The sequence below is a fragment of the Cryptomeria japonica genome, chromosome 6 (genome assembly GCF_030272615.1).
Source record: "Cryptomeria japonica chromosome 6, Sugi_1.0, whole genome shotgun sequence".
Classification (NCBI taxonomy): domain Eukaryota; kingdom Viridiplantae; phylum Streptophyta; class Pinopsida; order Cupressales; family Cupressaceae; genus Cryptomeria; species Cryptomeria japonica.
The window spans coordinates 254,648,067-254,666,861 of record NC_081410.1 but is presented as its reverse complement, the minus strand read 5'-3'; the positions used below and the strand labels follow the sequence as shown (position 1 = coordinate 254,666,861).

General features: G+C 36.2%; 1 protein-coding gene across 4 annotated transcripts in view; it reads left to right on the top strand.

Moving 5' to 3' along the window:
- Positions 1 to 18,795, top strand: part of LOC131037351 (uncharacterized) — a 241,535-nt gene that overhangs the window by 54,811 nt on the left and 167,929 nt on the right. For all 4 annotated transcript variants that reach the window (XM_057969481.2, XM_057969491.2, XM_057969467.2 and 1 more), the window contains exon 2: positions 12,696 to 12,899. In XM_057969481.2, the coding sequence (XP_057825464.1) occupies positions 12,696 to 12,899 (204 nt within the window). The remainder of the gene's footprint in view (positions 1 to 12,695; positions 12,900 to 18,795) is intronic.

Below are 18,795 nucleotides of genomic sequence, written 5' to 3'. Positions count from 1 at the left end.
ACCTTAAATAAGAAGGTAACAATTAGCAATTTGGAAGTACTTAGATTGGTTTTTAGCTGGTAGCAGAGAGGAAGGAAATTGTGGGGCAAATTAGGTCATTTGCTGAGGTAAAAGGAGGTTGTGGGATCCTTCACACCCAATTGCAGCTCCTTGTACACAGTCGCACCTTTTTAGACTGTTGTAATGCTCTAGAAAAAGGACATGGAAATTTTGTGAAGTAATATGTGGGTTTGAGAAGAACTCATGGGAACAAATTAGCTGTGACCCCATTTGGTACTTGAAAAAGGGAGAAAAGTGGTTTGTTGCTCTTTGAGGTGGTGTTTGGATGTTAAGAGGGAGGTTAGCAGCTCAATAAGTTAGCGCAGTAGTTTAAATAAAGGACATTTGAAATGTCAAATGTAATCTATAGCTGCATTGAATCAAAGGTTAGATAATTATTATCTAATCCATATATGCATTATGCAGTCATAATTTTGAATATTCAATTATGTTGTGCCAAAGGCCTATCAATGGTGATTTAATTTTGATGTTTGGTTAAGCATCAACTCAATTTAATATTTCTATGTAGTGAGCATTTTGTCAAACATTTGATGAAATGAGCGCACAAGGAACAAATATAAAATATAGTTGAGAGCACAGAAGGAACAAAAATAAAATATAGTTGAGATATCACAACACTAGACAACTGGCATTCCATCAAACATTTATCAAAATATAAGGAAAAATTAGACTGACATTTTACACACCCAACTTCTGCCTATGCCGTTTCACCATCCTTTGATCATTCATTAAGCCACAAAATAAAACATTTAAAAGAAGGCATAATTTTTTTTTTCTGGTTTTCTCAAAAATCATGCAAAAGCCAGTTTTTTCAATCAAAGAACCTTAAGTTTTCACTCAAAATCAATTCAACAGTTCAAAAATTCAAAGATACCCTCTTGATCTAAATACACAAGGATTACACTTTTGAAGCTACATAAAATTTGCAATAAATATTCAAGGGTTTGGGAGCATTTAATGTTTTTCTTCACAAATTGAAATGCTTCCAATTGAAATTCCAATGCCACCCATTGTTCATACCCATCAACACAAATTTACAACAAGCGACTTACACCCAATCGAACAATTAATGCTAAATGCATAATTTCCCCACATTGAGCACAAATCAAAAGATTACATTATCTTGTTGCCACACCACAAGAATGCAACAACCTTCCCATTTTGTCCCCAAAATCTAAATAACATTACCTCCATTTTATCAAGCAAAGATGCACAATCAAAATCTTTTATTTTCAATCTTCAGCTTGCAGTAAAGAGCAAAATAACTTAAGAATGAGCTATCCAAAGTGGAGATGCAAAATCAAGCAAGCTTCAATTCGGAAATCACAAAACCTCCAAGCTCCAATCCTTTCAGTTTCTCCAAATGCAACCCAGGGTTTGAATGTAAGACTTTTTGCTCTCTCTTTTCCAAAATAGTACAAGGTAGAAGGTAAAAGATGATCTTTCCAAAAGAGTTCCTTATATAAGGTAAAAACCCAAAACAAATATCCCTTTCCCTTTCACATTACCACAATAAAACTTAGGGATAACATCTTTCAACAAAAAATAATCTAAAATGACTTTTAGTCCACTATATCAAGTCATTTTGGCTTTATAACAAGTCACAATTCCCCCCAAGGCATATATATAGGAAACCTGCTTTATTTTGGCAATAAAAATAACATTCTTGAAAATGCCTGTTACCATTTCAATTATAATTAAACTATTTCATTATGCTATTTAATCATTTTTACACATAGCAAACAATATGGACATGAAAAAATAATAAAAGCATGCTAGGAACATAAACACATTATTAGTCTTACACAAATGGGTATCTTGAATTGCATGCAATTTGGATAGGGTTTGATAGGTTTAAACATTTAATGTGTTACCATCCCACACAAAGCAAGACAGGTTCAAAACACCAAACAAACCATATGTTTGTCTGTAAATTAACCAATGTTGGTCTGAATTCTGTACCTGGAAACTCAATTAATACATCAGGTGTACCTGCACAATATAAATAGTAGAAGCAAAGGATGTAGCAACCAACACAAATGTAAAGAAAACAAGGCACATCCATCTTGCAATCACATCATATACATCTCAACACTAATCTTTTGATTTAAGCATAATAAGATCAATACAAGATGCATAACTTCATGCATATAAGCAAATCACTGAATTCAAAACATTGCAATCAATCAATCACATCACATGAATGTAATGAAAATAGAGAAGCTAGAAGAGCTGTACAAGTTTATTCTAAAAATAATTACACACATATCCCCAAATATACAAATTGAGTAACTAAGTTGCAATACAAAATGTCATATAATATTTGTATAATCTCAACTATAAAACTACATGTTGACAAGAAAGGCACCTGTGGGTCTTACATTTAGAGCAGGTATACATGTTCTTGTTTCTTATGCTTTAGTTACAGTATAATATAGAGAACTCCATGAAGACTAGAAAATTGTTTCTTATGCTTTAGTTACAGTATTATATAGAGGACATTAAAATTAGAGAAGCTTCATTAGCTATTTTTAGATATCTTCTCTAACTCTTACAATTATATCAAGAGAACTTTTGCCAGAGACTTTTGTTGGTTGATGGTTCCTGCCACCTTGTCTAAGTTAGTAGCAAGCACATTGGATACTTCTTCGACATTTTAATAATCACACTAGCTGTTTGGGCTATGTGAACGTGTGCTTCTAACGAGTTCTACAAGTGCATTTGGATATAATTGGATCAAACCTTTTTAGCATATATGAGGAAGCTATTACTTCCAAAACTCTTGGAGATGAAAGTAAAGTAGGGACCATTAAAATAATTGGTAAGGCTTTGGAGTCAAATATGGTTGGATGCTTGAGGTTTGTTACCTTTTTCATTGTGGCATAGAAGGTTTTTGCTATGGTCCTAGCATAGTTTGCAAACTTGTTGAGTACTCACACCAGTTTTTGTTAGCCAAGTCTTTTCAAGGTCAACTCATGATTTGCCCAAAATGCTAAAACATGTGCATAAAACATTGAAAATGCTTTGCATGTACATGCCCATGTGTGCAAATATATCTGCATGTGATTGTAAATGCCTTTCATGTTTTGTCTTTTATTTTGGCAGACTTCCTGGTGTTTATGTGATGCCCTCACTACTGTAAATCACAACTGTTTAATGTAAATCTTGGCTGTTTAACATACATCATGACTACTCGCAGATGATATGTGCTGGTTTCATAGACTCTTGGCTGTAAATACATTTAATAGACTCTTGCAGACTTCATTTGATTGAGACCCTACCTATTTTGCATAAAATTTATGTTTTAAAAAGAATTAAGTATTTTTTTAAGTTCTTGAGTTTTGTTGAGTTTAAATTTGGTGTATGCCGAGTCTGTGTTTGTGAAGTATGGTCCTAGCTAGGTGATTGGAGAGAGTGGTATTGAGAATATCTAGCACATGCCAAACCAATTTCAAGAAGGATAGATTCAGAATATCAGCATCAAAAACTATTGAATAGACCTGGGATTTCAACTTTTTGGTTTTGTTTCTGGAGATCAACTTTGATAAGGATTATGATAGGATCGAACAGATTTCATTTTATATGTACTTATTTGGTGGGGTTTACTTAGGTATTATCATGAATACCTTGAACAAAAAGTTGAAAAGTAGGTTCTGTTACTCCTTATATAAAGAAGAAAACATCCACTCTCACAAATTAGTATTGGTTTAATTGAGGATACACTATAATACTGTGGCAGAGACAATGGGGATCTGTTAGAGTATTTGGTTGGCTAGAGTGTAATGTCCCCACTTCTCTAGTTGCTATTCAGATGCATAGATTCACTTGTCATCCATCTCCATAGGTGAAGTTTAGTGTTTGGAGATGATTGGTTAGCCAAAGGGGACCCATATTTAGTCATTTTCTTGCTTTGTTGGACTTAATAATGTAACTTTATAATATAGAGTTATAAAACTCACTTTTTCTAAAAATAGAAAAAAAGTTAAGTTAAAAGATCTTTTAAAAGACTTTATATTTTACCCCTTGGCACATCTTCCTAGGTGAAAAGCTATTTTAAAAGGTGGCCAAACTTAATGAAGAGCTGACCCTCATACCCATCGAACTCTTGGAGGGAAAAAATATTCCATTGTAATCTTCAAATGATGCTTTGAGGGGTTCAAATTAGGGTTGGATGCATAAAAGTTGATTGGAAAGTCATTTGGAGGGATGTTTTTTGGAAATTATTATTCATTCTTCTCTGCAATATTCTGCCATAGCAGGCACAGCAGTGTGGAGGCCCAAATTGAGGGCGAAAACCCTTGATTCAGGCAGGTTGGACGATACCCCAACCATCATTCCTTCTTCAGCACTCAGGAAAGATCAATTTTCAGGCCATTCAAGGGTCGAATCGTGTGGATTCTTGTATCAGATTGCAAGGTTAGCAAGGATAATCAGATCTGAGCACTTAGGTTGACACTTTCAGCAAGTTATTGTTTATTCATGCCAGCCGTGCCTCTCCTAGGTCAGCCGTACCATCCCAATCAGCCTGTGGGATGCAAATAAATTAATAAAGGGGATTTAGCAGCAGCTATTGGTTGGAAAATCATTGTTGGGAGGTCACTAGGGCAGATCAATGATCTCTTCTGTGAATTCAGGGCACATTTGAATGATATCAGCAAATTAGAGGGGAAAAGAGGGGAAAACTTGGTGATCTCTCTTGGCAAGATTTCAGAATAAGCTTCAGAATTGCTATACATCTATTCAATTGTTTTTGATAATTAGTGTTTAGAAGAATAAAATCTATTGGAGCCATTGGTGCACTTTGGAAGCTCCTGTAGCAGCATTTTCTTTCAATAAAGTCAATAAAGGAGCCCCCAGGCAAGGTGTTGGACCCTTGGTAGGCCAAATTTGGCAATTTAGTGTTGAAATTCATTAATTCTTTGCATTTGTTAATTGTTGATAATAAATCAGATATTCTGAAATTTAGTTTCAGTAGTTGTCATTTGTTCTTACTTGCATTTCCAAATTGCATTATTCATTCTATCATCTAAAAACCCCCAAAAACACATTAAACTCAACTTCTTCAAAAAACTCCAAGCTACAATACGCTGGTCAAAGATTGATTGTTAAGGATATAGGTTCATTCGGATCGAAGCAAGTAATACATACATACATACATACATACATACATACATACATACATATATATATATATATATATATATATATACACACACACTCATTATTTTATATATATTAATTGACATGTTTAAGAATTACTAAAGCAGAATAATTCTGATACTTATTGAAGTCGAAATAGTTAGTAAGTCGAGCATCATCGTAATTGTTAATAGCGGTGAACATTGGACGAAGGGTCATGTCCCCATAGGGTCATGACTCTACATGGCATAAGCCACGTAGAAGTCATGCCCCTACGTGGACATGACTCTCCATCCTTTTATTTATAGGCATTGACACTTGCTGTGAACGAAAACCAATAACAGTGGCAGTTTTCACGAACCAGCAAGCTGTCGATATTATCACAGAAGTTTAATAGATAGAATTATATATATATACACATCGGAGGTAAAACATATTCATTGCAGTGATCTTATTAAAGTCTGTCCTCACTACATATTACCAGACTATTGTATTCTCTATCTCTAATCTAATTCCTTCACATGGTAGCATAGCCAAGTTGGTAGAGAAATAATAAAATAGCGAGACCTCTTTTCTAAATTTTCAGACTTGCACTCAGAATCAAAGGAAAGACAATCATGGTGAACAGTGTTAGAGTGGAGGATAGACTCGAAGGCGCATCCAACTTCGTCTCATGGAGAATTCGAATTATAGCAATTCTTCAAGAACTCGAACTATACATAGAAGAAGATACTAAGATGCTCGAAGATGAGCCAGAGAAAACAACCTGGAAAAGACACAACAACAAGGCTAAGAAAATAATAATTGATGCTGTTAAAGATCACATTCTCCCAACCATCTCAAAACTAACTACAGCTTATGATATGTTCAAGACCATTCAAAACTCATATGAAATAAATAATGCAAGCAAATTGCTCACTTTAAAACAGCAATTAATGCATATCTACATGAACAAAGGAGAAACAATCACATCCTATTTCATGAGGATTTCAGAATTAAAAGACCAATTGTCAACTATTGGGAACAATATAGATGATATGGAGCTATCTCTAATAGCACTTAAGGGATTACCATCCAGTTGGGAATCCCATCCAGTTGGGAATCCTTTATTCAAGGCATTAGTGCTCGTCCGACACTACCAAAATTCGATCAACTCAAGAATGATTGTACTCAAGAAGAATCTCGACTAATCACAAGAGGATTGGGTCCAAACAAAGGGGGAGAAATTCAAGCACTACATGCTAACACAAGCAACAACGGGAAGTTCAATCGGAATAGAGGAAATAATCACAAAAGTAAAGACTTCTCCAAGATTCAATGCTACAAGTGTGATAAATTTGGACACACTCACAAGTTCTGCCCAGAAAGAAAGAAAGCTCAAGCAACCATAGCTGAAGTCAAGGAAGTAGAGAATCCTCTATTTTTCTTAGCCTTATCAAGCGAACTAAACTCAAACAAACATATGTGGATAATCGACAGTGGAGCATCTCGACACATAACCAGATTTAGAGATCAATTCAAAACCTTTGAAGGCCACTCAACTGAAGAAGTTACAATAGAAGACAATTCTACCTATCCAGTGAAAGGAATTGGGACTCGCTCAATTCAATTAAGAACAGGAGTTACATTACAATTGAAAGATGTTCTCTTTGTACCAGGTATCAAAAGGAATTTGGTCTCTATTTCAAGACTAGGTGATCAAGGATATCGTGTCACCATCCATGAAGATAAAGTTCTACTCTGGCCTAAAAACTCTAACATAAAGAATGCTATTCCTATAGGATCTAGAGATGGTAGTTTATACAAATTATGTAATACTCAAAAACAAGCACTAAATCATGAAGTATCAAACTCTAATGAAATTTGGCATAGAAGATTAGGACATCTTCGATTTAGTGCCCTACCTTCTATAGGAAAAATTACCACAGGATTACCCAATCTAAAATCTGATCATGTTGGAACTTGTAAAGGATGTGCTCTAGGGAAGAACTCAAAAGGGTCCTTTCCCTCAAGTGAACACAAGTCAAAAGTTGTACTAGAACTTGTCCACATTGATTTGTGTGGTCCAATGTCATTACCATCACTAGGGGGATTCTTGTATTATGTGATATTTGTTGATGATTACTCTAGGAAAACTTGGATCTATTTCATAAAACTCAAAGAATCAAATGAAGTGTTATTGAAATTTAAAGAATTTAAGGCCCTAGTGGAAAATCAAACTGGGAAGAAAATAAAGACTCTAAGATCAGATAATGGGGGTGAATATATCTCTGAAAATTTTAAAGAATTTTGCATTCTTGTTGGGATTAAGAGGGAGTGTACTGTACCTTATAATCCTCAACAAAATGGAGTTGCAGAAAGAAAAAACAGAACCATCATCGAAGCTGCTAAAGCCATGATGCATTATCAAAATCTACATATCTCATTTTGGGCTGAAGCCTCAAATACAGCTGTGTACATTCAAAACAGATGCCCTCATTCAATCCTAGAGAATGTAACACCCAAAGAAGCCTTTATAGGAAATCAACCAGATTTAAGCCATCTAAGAATCTTTGGTTGTCACGTGTATATTCACGTTCCTAAAGAAAAGAGAACCAAACTAGAACCCTTTGGGAAGAAAGGCATATTTATTGGCTACAGTGAAACCACTAAAGGATACAAAGTCTATATTCCAGGACGCAGATCTATTGAAATCAGTAGAGATGTCAAATTTGAAGAAGATGCTGCGTATAAACTATCTCTAAGTGCAAAAGATGACCTAACCGTAGAATTAGATGAAAATCCTACAATTGAAAATCAGAGGGAGAATAGCATAGAAAATCATGAACTTCAATCACCTAAGTTCGAGAATGCTGAAAATCCTAACAACAAGAAAAGACCACTATGGGCAAGAAGATGATTGAAGAAAATAATGTGGAACCCGATGAAATCTTCAAGGAGAATAAGAAAACAAGAAGTCAATCATGTTATGTTGCACTCATGACCGAATTTACAAAATCTGCACCATCAAATGTTGAAGAGGCTTTAACATGTCAAGCTTGGAAAGATGCAATGATTGAGGAATACCAATCTATCTTAAAAAATGATGTCTGGGACATTGTACCTAGACTAAAAGGCAAATCAGTTGTCTCATCAAAGTGTTATTCAAAATCAAATATGCACTAGATGGTAGTATTGAAAAACACAAAGCCAGATTTGTTGCCAGGGGGTTCTCTCAAAAGGCTGGAATTGATTACGAAGAGACATTTGCTCCAGTTGCCCGATATACTTCTGTAAGAACCATCATTGCCATTGCAGCTTCCAAAGGGTGGAAGATACGCCAAATGGACGTGAAGACCACATTTTTGAATGGTGTTATTGAGGAAGAAGTATATATAGAACAACTTGAAGGCTTTGCTACACATGATATAAATCTCTCTGTGTGTAGACTAAGAAAAGCTCTCTACGGCCTTAAGCAAGCTCCCAGGGCATGGTACGGAAGGATAGATAGTTATCTCTCCAAACTAGGATATTCCAAAAATGAAGCAGACTCTAACATATACTTCAAAATATTGGATGGTGACATGTTAATACTTGTTCTCTATGTTGATGAGTTGTTGATAACAGGAGAAGATCACCTCATTGCAAAATGCAAACAAGATCTTGTGGCTGAATTCGATATGAAGGATCTAGATCCACTGCACTATTTTATGAGCCTAGGAGTATGGCAAAAAGAGAATTACATTTTCCTAAATCAAGGAAAATACACCACTGATATCTTGACCAGATTTGGTATGATAGATTGTAAGCCTCTATCCATTCCAATGGAAACAAATCTTCATAAGCTCAAAAGTGAAGTAGTAGATTCAGAACCTACAAATCCTACATAATATAGACAAATTATTGGATCTCTTATGTACTTGGTAAACACTCGCCCTGATATTTGTTACGCTACCAATGTGTTAAGTCATTTCATGTGCGAACCTAATAAGATTCACCTAATGGCTGCTAAGCATATTCTGAGATACTTGCGTGGCACTATTGGACTTGGCCTGAAGTATAAAAATGTTGAGATACAACTCCAAGGGTATTCTGATTCCGACTGGGCAGGAAGTTCCATTGATCGTAAAAGTACAACGGGGTGTTGCTTTAGTCTTGGATCAGCTATGATATCTTGGTTTAGCAGAAAACAGTCAATAGTTGCTCAGAGTTCCATTGAAGTCGAATATATGGCTGCCTCCATGGGAGCACGTGAGGTAGTATGGTTAAGGAAATTACTAGTTTGACTATTTGGGAAGCCCCTAAACCCCACTGTGATTCACTGTGATAATCAAAGCTGCATCAAACTTTCTGTAAATCCAGTTTTTCATAATCGATCTAAGCATATAGAAATCCCATACCATTACATAAGAGATATGGTAGATAGAGATGTCATCAAATTGACCTACATCAGCACTGAAGAGCAAAGTGTCGACATATTCACCAAACCTCTTGCAAAGTTGAAAGTGGAGTACTTTAGAGGTAAACTTGGTATGACTAAATTATAATGGAAATTTCTGATATTAATCTTAATCATATGTAATTGATATATTCATGAATATCTTGAATGCAAAATTGCATGTATGTGTTATGTCATGGAAGGTGACGATCTTTCATGTGATGTAAGTGTAAGATCGCTATTGTAAGGTGACGACTTTCACAATAGCCTGATCTGTTATCAAGATTGACTACATTAAGTTGCTGTCCCGGAATGTGCCAGAAATCTTGATACTAAATTTGTTATGATGAGTTATTGAATTGTTATCATTAAATGATTGTTCCAAAATATGTCGGAAATTATGATAACAATCATATCATGATTGACTACATTAATTTGCTGTCCCGGAATGTACTGGATATCATGATACTGAAATTATTTCACCTGTGATAATGACAATGTTACAATTGTCACTAGAATCAAGGTTGTAATCTGATAAGACTTCAAGTAGTTGTTGTCCCAGAGTGCTGGATATCAGATAATTATATATATATACATTCATTATTTTATATATATTAATTGACATGTTTAAGAATTACTAAAGCAGAATAGTTCTGATACTTATCGGAGTCAAAATAGTTAGTAAGTCGAGCATCATCGTTATTGTTAATAGCGGTGAACATTGGACGAAGGGTCATAACTCTACGTGGCCTAAGCCACTTAGAAGTCATGCCCCTACGTGGACATGACTCTCCATCCTTTTATTTATAGGCATCGACACTTGCTGTGAACGAAAACCAATAACAATGGCAGTTTTCACGAACCAGCAAGCTGTCGATATTATCACAGAAGTTTAATAGATAGAATTATATATATATACACATCGGAGGTAAAACATATTCATTGCAGTGATCTTATTAAAGTCTGTCCTCACTACATATCACCAGACTATTGTATTCTCTATCTCTGATCTAATTCCTTAACATTGATATTGAAACAAAACAAATCAGAATTGAGCCATCTTCTAGTCGGCATCTTTCATAGAGTAAATGCTCTTAAGAGTGACTCAATCTGGATTTGACAGATTCCCAAATCTGAGGCACATCTATTAAAGGAAGGTGGCATACTTTTGGATAATTGAAGACTAAGGAATTTGGCTAGAGAACTTGGGGAGCTATGTTTAAGTTCACTCATCTAAAGGTTTTCCATATTTCTTGTGAGCATAATAAGGTGGAAGTCCACTTGGCAATAAAAGCCTCAAACCTTAAAGTTATCACCGATGTGACCATGGCATTAAAGAATTATTAAGTTTGAATTCTGTTTAGAGGAGCTTGTGATTGATGAATTGCAATATGTAAGACACAATTAAGTTGATGAGAAGGATTAAAGGGTATTATAATCCTAAGATTATTATGGGAGATTTTATTGTAGATGGGAGCCAAAAAGATTAGCCAAAACTATGTGGTAAGTCCTAGACATGAGTGGGCTGGAACCCCAAGGTTTGTCATCAACCTTTACAGGCTTCCTCTTCAAAATATAGCTAATCATTGTAATCTTATTTCACCATCTAAGATATTGGTAAGAAAGAGCCCCACGACTTTTGAAGTCCAAGGCAGATTAATTTGGGAGATGTGAAAGTTCCTGTCCAAAATATGGTTAATCATTGTAATTCCCATCGTTCAATCAGGGCTCTTCAATGTGGGAGCTTTGATAGCTTTTCCATCTGACCTCTTACTCATATGAAGAGCTCACTAAAATTATTAAAATTCTTTACTCTTGGGCTACCCCTTTTTTGTAGTTAATATCTAATATCTTTTCTATAAAAATTCTTAAGTTGATGACATTCCTTCTATTGAAATCCTGTTGTAATTCTGAAATCTGGGTCTGCTTTTTGGAACACCATGGTTGAGGGGTCATCTTCTGGTGAGAGACAATGTAGAGAAGGGGATCACCATATGAAAGCCTGGGACGGTTGCCAGAAAGTTCATTGTGACAAGAAGCTAGAAAAGGATAAGGAAATGAAATTACATGGCAAGCAATCTGCTGAGGGGGACATTACCTTGACGTTGAGTAATGTGAACTGCCCGACATGGAGGATGATAATGTAGATGGGTCACAACAATGGTGTGAGCCCTGGTGGTGGTTGTGCTGATGCCAGATTAATGGTTGGTAGGGAAATTATACGAATTCCCTTTGTTTTTCATAGCTTTATATTGTGGGGAGACTTTGAGACATCCTAATGGACCTGCATACCAATGTAGAAAGTGAAACAAGAAATTTTGTTTTGAAAGATAGGAATATACTCAATACCATTGACAGAGTTTATCAATAATTAGTTTGTTATGAATATAACTTTAGTGACAGGTTTGCTGTGGATCCTGGTATTTCATTTCTGTAGCCTTGATGGGGGCATTTTACAGCCCATCTGGATGTATGGTGTTATTAAGTTTGAGAGGAGCTGTAGGTCAATGTAAAAATAAGGAATTTTGTTTGAAAGATACGCTGCCCAGAACCATTGTCAGAGTTTATGAATGATTAGTTCCTTACAATCATAAACTTAGTGATAGGTGTGCTGTGGATCCTGGTATTTCAGTTCCATAACCTTGATGGGGGAACTTTACAGCCATTCTGTATGTATGGTGTTATCACGTTTGAGACTGCAACCTGGGTCTGCCGGTCCTCTAGATCTAAAGATGAATATGATTGGTTCTGGAGTAATTTTTTTTAATGAAGAAATAGTTTTAGTTTTTACATACAAAAAGTTTTCTAACGTAAAGGTGAATGAAATACTACAACTAGGAAGAAACAATTTGTGTGATGACTAGGAAACAAATAGATTGGTGTTTTTCAAGTATGTACACTTTTGTCTTTGCATTCTTATTGGAAGTCAAGAAAACTTATATGAACTTATACATTATGGGGCCATATTTTGTTTTTATCTCACAGATTTATGTGGATTTGCTTGTAGTTTCCATGGATAAATGCTTGATTTCTCATGACAGCATGATCACCAATTTGATTATTTGTGTTTCATTTGCAGGGAAAACTTAACATTGATCCAGAAGTTGCTGCAAAGGGAAAAGTAGATTTTGTACGGGTGGAATCATGGGGAAATGCAAGTGATCCAGAAAGTCAACTAGAAAATTTGAAAATGAAAAGTTTCAGCCCATCTTTTACATCATTAGATCAAGAAGCTCCGTTCTATGAACAAATTGTTCGCCGACTACAACTTTTTGAGGCTAAGGTATTTATTATTTAATCTTTTAACCTGTCGTCATTATTGGCATGTCTCTTTTCATTTTTCCTTTCTATGGTCTTTGTTTCCTATTGGTTTTTGCTAATGGAGTCTTTGAAGTTAGGAGCATTTCAAGGTATTAACGGAAAATTCAGATTGTTCTATGAAGATGGACAAATATTAGACTAGCTAGATAAATAGGGCTGATGCTTTAGATAAAATTTCTGTGAAATGTTGAAGAGATTGACAATTAGGCAGGTTGTTTACACAATAGCAGTAACTTTTAGGGAAAAAATCGCAAACCAAAAGTATAAGATTTTTTCAAAATATTGGAGAATTTAAATAGGAAAAAATTGGGAAAAAAAATTAGAAAAAGAAGAAAAACTTCTTGTTTTTGAAATCAAAAGGCATTTCAACAGCATAGAGATACTCAAACTTCTAGGTTGTATATGTGTGTGATCTACAATACAATTTTGAGGAAATGTCCAAGTAGAACCCATACATTCTAAATGAGGAACTTGTGCAAAAGCCATGCTCCGATGTCAGATTTTAAGAAACTTCTTGATGAAGTCTGTAAAAGTCTTAAAAGTGATGAAGTTTGTACAAGGCTTAAAAGAAAATTGTGCAAACCACATGCTTAGCTAAATGTTGTGCATCATATTGTTGGGTTATGTAACTAAAAGATCCCCCTTAATTAAGATCTCACCTTTTAAAACAACCATTCTCATGGTGAAAGATTTTTTTGATAAGGAGATTCCATTTCGATCTCACAGTTAAGACATCTTAGATTAACCAGCCAGGGTTCCTGGAACTCGTTAATTTTGCAGATCATCTTTCCCTAAATGATATTCTTGCAGAGAGATGTGGATAATTTTTAATAATGCGTGCTTGACAAATTCTAAAAGAGCCATCTCCAATGGAAATGACTTGAACAAATTCTTGACAAAATCCTATCACATTTCATTTCTACACCCCATTTAATAATAATAGTTTACAAGCTTTCACATGCATAACTGAATTTGTTATTGTCTTCCAATGTAAATTGATATATCCTTTTCTTGCCGTAAGTCTACACTTGAGTGAACCAATGAGTAGACTGATTTCTCACAACATGTTTTGAATGTATTTTTTAGAGTAAGTTGTTAGTGGGAAACCAATAATTCCACACTTTTCTAGGGCAACAAAGTTGATGAAAATTTCTAATAGGAAATAGAATTTCATGATTTCATTCTTTTGTGTTCCTCCAAAGTCAAGAAAATCTCTAAGTGATTAGCTTCACCCTATTACTCACTTTTAGACTCGAGTGTAACATGTTGGAAAGTGGATGATCCAAGTGATTTATTTTGGCTCCATCTCCCACAACTCCATGGAGGTCTAGGGACAGTGTTTGAGGGTAACGCCCTTGTCACATTCCTTGTCGCAGTATAGGGCAGGGTTGGGTGATAAAGCCCCACCATAATGCTCAAATGAAGACCTTCAAAAATACATAGATCTTCATGGTGTACATCATTTTTATAATTTCTTAAGAGGAAATGTCAAAGGTAGAATATTTTAGTAAAAAGGAAAGCAAAATTAAAAAAAGGCAAAAAAATGGATGGGTTCGCCAAGGTTCCTCTAATTCTTTACTTGAATTCGCCTTGGTTCATCCTAGGACTTGTTGTGACATTTTCACACATCGCCCCATTGCAAATGAGGACCCCCTACTTTTTAGGTCCTCTTGGTCTTTTGGCTTTGGTTTGTCGGGTCTTTTCGCGGTAGTCTCGTCAGTGTCCTCGTTTTGCAGGTGTTTGGAGGTCAATTTGATCAAATCTGCAGCTCGTTTGAGCAATTTTGGCCAAGTCTGGAGCCTGTTTTGTTTGTTTTAGGGTTTCATCCTTTAGACTTGGATTTGAGGCTTTTCCTTTAGGGTTTTGGAAAAACTAAGCGTTGCATTGTAATCAGGACCCTCTAAGGAACCTACCCGTGAAATTTGAGCGAATTTTGAGCAACATTCTATTTTTAGGGATTTCACTGCCTCCTAGATTGGTCTAATTTTGCCAAAAAATCAACTTACTATTTTCAGCAATTTCTATTTTTAGTAAGTGCTTTCTTGACCTGTTTTGCCTTGATCCTAACATTTTGAAACACTTACTATTTTGGGAAAGTCCATTTTGGCAAGCTCTTCACAGGCAGACACTGAAGACTGGACATTCCTTAAGAATCGTCTAAATCCAGCAAGTTGGAAAAAGCAGGCTAATGGATCAAAAAAAAAAAAAATGGCTAAGTATGGATGCCCATCCCAGAAGTGGAAAACTTGAAAAATCTTCTAAGTTTGGCAAGACAAAGCACTTCAATTCCACACATGATATCCCAATCTGGTAGTTTAGCATAATTTTGATGAAGTCTGAAAGGCATCCAAATGGAAAAAATCCATCATTCCTTGGACATAAGGAAATGGCGCTTAGCCCAAAAGTAGGGTGCTAAAGTGGGGTGATGGAGGAATTTCCTCCACCCCCCCAAATTCCTTGCTCATATGTTTTGGGCGCCCAAATGCAAGTGTGGGCGCTAGGATGTGGATGCCAAGGAATGTTGGCAAAAATGAAAATTCCATCACCCATGTGTTTTAGCGCCAAGGTGCAAGTATGGGCGCCAAATCCAAGGCACTAAGGAAAAGTCAAAAAGTTGAAAAATCCTTCACTATGGTGTTTTAGCCCCCAAGTCAAGCATGGGGCGCCAAAATAGAGGAGCAATGGAAAATGCTAAAATTTCAAAATTCCACCATGTTATGAAAATGGCGCCCAAGTCAGGGGTAGGGCGCCAAAACCAAGAGGCCAAGGAAAATGTGAGCAAAGATAAAATTCCTCCATGAAGGTGAAATGGCGCTTAGGGTATGAAGTGAGCACTCAAACAGGGATATGATAGAATTTCTCCAAGACATAATTTTCTTCCACCAAGTCAAAATTACGCCCAAGATGGTTGAGGGGCGCCAAAACCAAGGCACCATGGAAAAACCTAAAAAGATGAAAATTCCTCCATGAGAGTGATTCAACGCCCAAGGTCAAGTATGGGGCGCTAAGTAGGAGGTTACAAGGAAAAGTTAAAACTGTTAAAATTCCTTCACCATATTCAAATGGCGCCCAAGTTAGATGTGTAGCCCCCAAAAGGAGATGACAAGGAAAGTCAATCAAATCAAAATTCCTCCACAAGTGAGTTCCAACACCCAAGGAAGAAAGATGAATTCCATGACAAGAAAATTGGAGTCAAGGATAAGTTGAAAAGAAAACTTCCTCGGAGAAATTTTTAAAAAAATTCCATTTTAGGCATGAAAATTCGTCTGAATTTCAAACTTTTTTCAGATCCGGCTAGGCAAGTGAATTTTCTCTCCTAGACCCTGCAACTCAAAATTGAAAAAATCCCTAAAAAATAGGAGATGTTAAAATTTAATGGAAAATCTCCTCCAAGACAGGGTAAATTCAAAATTTTAGGAAAATTCTTCCGGGATTAAATTTTATCTCTACAGGGGTTTCTCACCAAGTGGCGGCTAGGTCAACGCATGCTAAGACAGTGGATCATCTTTTTGCATGTAGCCAGCACTTTTAAGGCATTATGACTGATTCTTTTGTATGCAGCTGTTGCATGGGGGATGATGGGCATTTATGGCAGTGTGAGCAGTTTTGAATGGAGGAACCTTTATTGCACAATGGGCGATCTTTTGCATGAGGGTGCATTCATTGCATAGTGGGCACTTTTTGAATGTAATGGTTAATTAATGTTTTATGGGTGCCATTTTTGGCAAGATTGTAATTAATTGTATATGGGCATAATGGGCATTTATTGTTGATTCCCACCTTGTTGCATCATGTGTAGAGAATCTTTCAGGGAATTAGGGTTTTCCATGTAGCCAAGGCCTGAAGCCTATATAAAGGGGTGACCCCCTCATTTGTAGAAGGGGGAGATTTTTATGAAATTGTTGCGATAAGTTTTGAGATAATAACAGTGAAACATTGTTCTCTGATGGTGTCCACCTAAGTTATTTTTCAAAACTTGCATGGTTTTGCCTTCCTCACTTAGAGTAGAAGTAGTATAGTGCTTTGATTTCAATGGAGAATGTAATAGTGTTTGATGAATTTCCATGGTTCATACTTTTTGCATCTTGTTGATTATAAGTTGCAATGTAAAGCTAGCCTGAGCCACCAAATTTGTGCCAAGTTCGATTGTGAATAGTCATTTGGATTGTGCCGTGTTGGGCATTCAAATGCACTTTTTCAATGTGAAAATCCTTCAACATCCTCAGAAAATTGCACTGGTTCTTGCGGAGTTGTAGTTAATTTTGGTGAAGCAAAGCTTGGTTTATTTGGAATTTGTCCACTAAAGAATTACCTGCTGATATCACTGCCCTTAGGAATAGATTTAGATCCTTCTAACCCTTTCCCCTTTATTTTCAGTTCATTCGAAGCAGAAGCATCATAGAATTGCTATATCCAACTTAAATCCATTTTTTTTCCATTTCCTTGGGTGTCTATAAATAAGAGTGTTGGGCTCTTGTTTTGGGGTATCCATGAATATTTGTAATGAAGTGCTGCCAAATTGGTGCCAGAGTTGAGCTTTGAAGTTGAGAGCTTCCTAGCAACCATCAGTTTCGTACTTGGAAGACAGTGCCTAGCTGATTATTTGGGACTATCTTTCATCCAGAGAGATAGATTGTGCTGATCAAAGTGATTGGGAGATTTTCAGTTTTTGGTGTGTTGGGTGTGTTTCTAGTTTGCTGGTTTTTGGAGTGGCTGTAGGTGATTTTCAGTCATATCTTCCTGCTCAAATGTCTATTTGTTTTGGGTATTTCTTGGAGTATTGCATTTTATTATGCAAGTCGAAGTTTTCTGCTGTAAACGCTTTATGCTGGGAGTGCTTTGGGTTGCGTGCCATGGGTTTGGGCATTTTTAGTTTATGTCTTTCATTTCCATCCTTATTGCCATCATTGTATCTCTCATTTGCATTTGTTTGGAGGTGATTCTGATGACTGTGGAAAGAGTTACGAGTAAATTAGTGAGTTCTTAGCTTGCTGGTCTGTGTGTTTTCAGCGTGTTGGGAGTACATCAGATTTAGAGATTTTCTGTTTTGGAGTGTCTTCTTGTGTGGAGTTGGTTATTGGGTGTGGGTTCTTTTGTGTGGAGTTGGTTATTGGGTGTGTGGGTTCTTTTGTGTGGAGAGAAAGTGAGGTTGGTAATTGTTTGCAGCTGTTGGTTCTTCATTCTTATCTTCTATGATTCATATTGTAATGCTGGTAGTAGTACTAACAACAATTTCTTTGATCTGGAAGAGGCTGGCCTTGTCGCCTAGTTTGGACAGTGATTCTAGTAATTTTGTAATCCATGTTTGCATTGTAAAGTTGATTAGTAGTACTAACAGCAATATACTTGGATTGTTGTTCTTTGGCCCACTACATAAGTGGAAGAGGCTAGCTTGCCGCCTTCTTATCTATTGTAATTCTGTCCTCCCACTAAATAAGCGGTTGAGTTGATTGTATCTCATTTTCAGTCCTCCCGCTGAATAAGCGGTGGAGTTGATTGCTATTTCATTTCTAGTCCTCCCGTTGCATAAGCGGTAGAGTGATCGTTCTTCAGTTTCTTGCATCATCCTTGGCTGGTTTACTGCCAAATGATTTTTAATATTCTCCATATCTCGCTGAAAAGTGGAAGGGGCTGGCTTGCCACCCAAGCATTGTATTATGTCTAGTTATTTGAAGCTAAAGATCCCCTCAACATTGTATGCTCTCACCTTCCCATATTGGGCACTTGGTGATCAAAAAGTGGAAGGGTTACAATTTCACCATTATTGTATCTTGATTTCCTAACCTTAACGGGTTCTTGTTGTGATTGTAACTAGAAAAAAATTGAAAAAAATTGTGGGTATATTACATTCAAGCAAC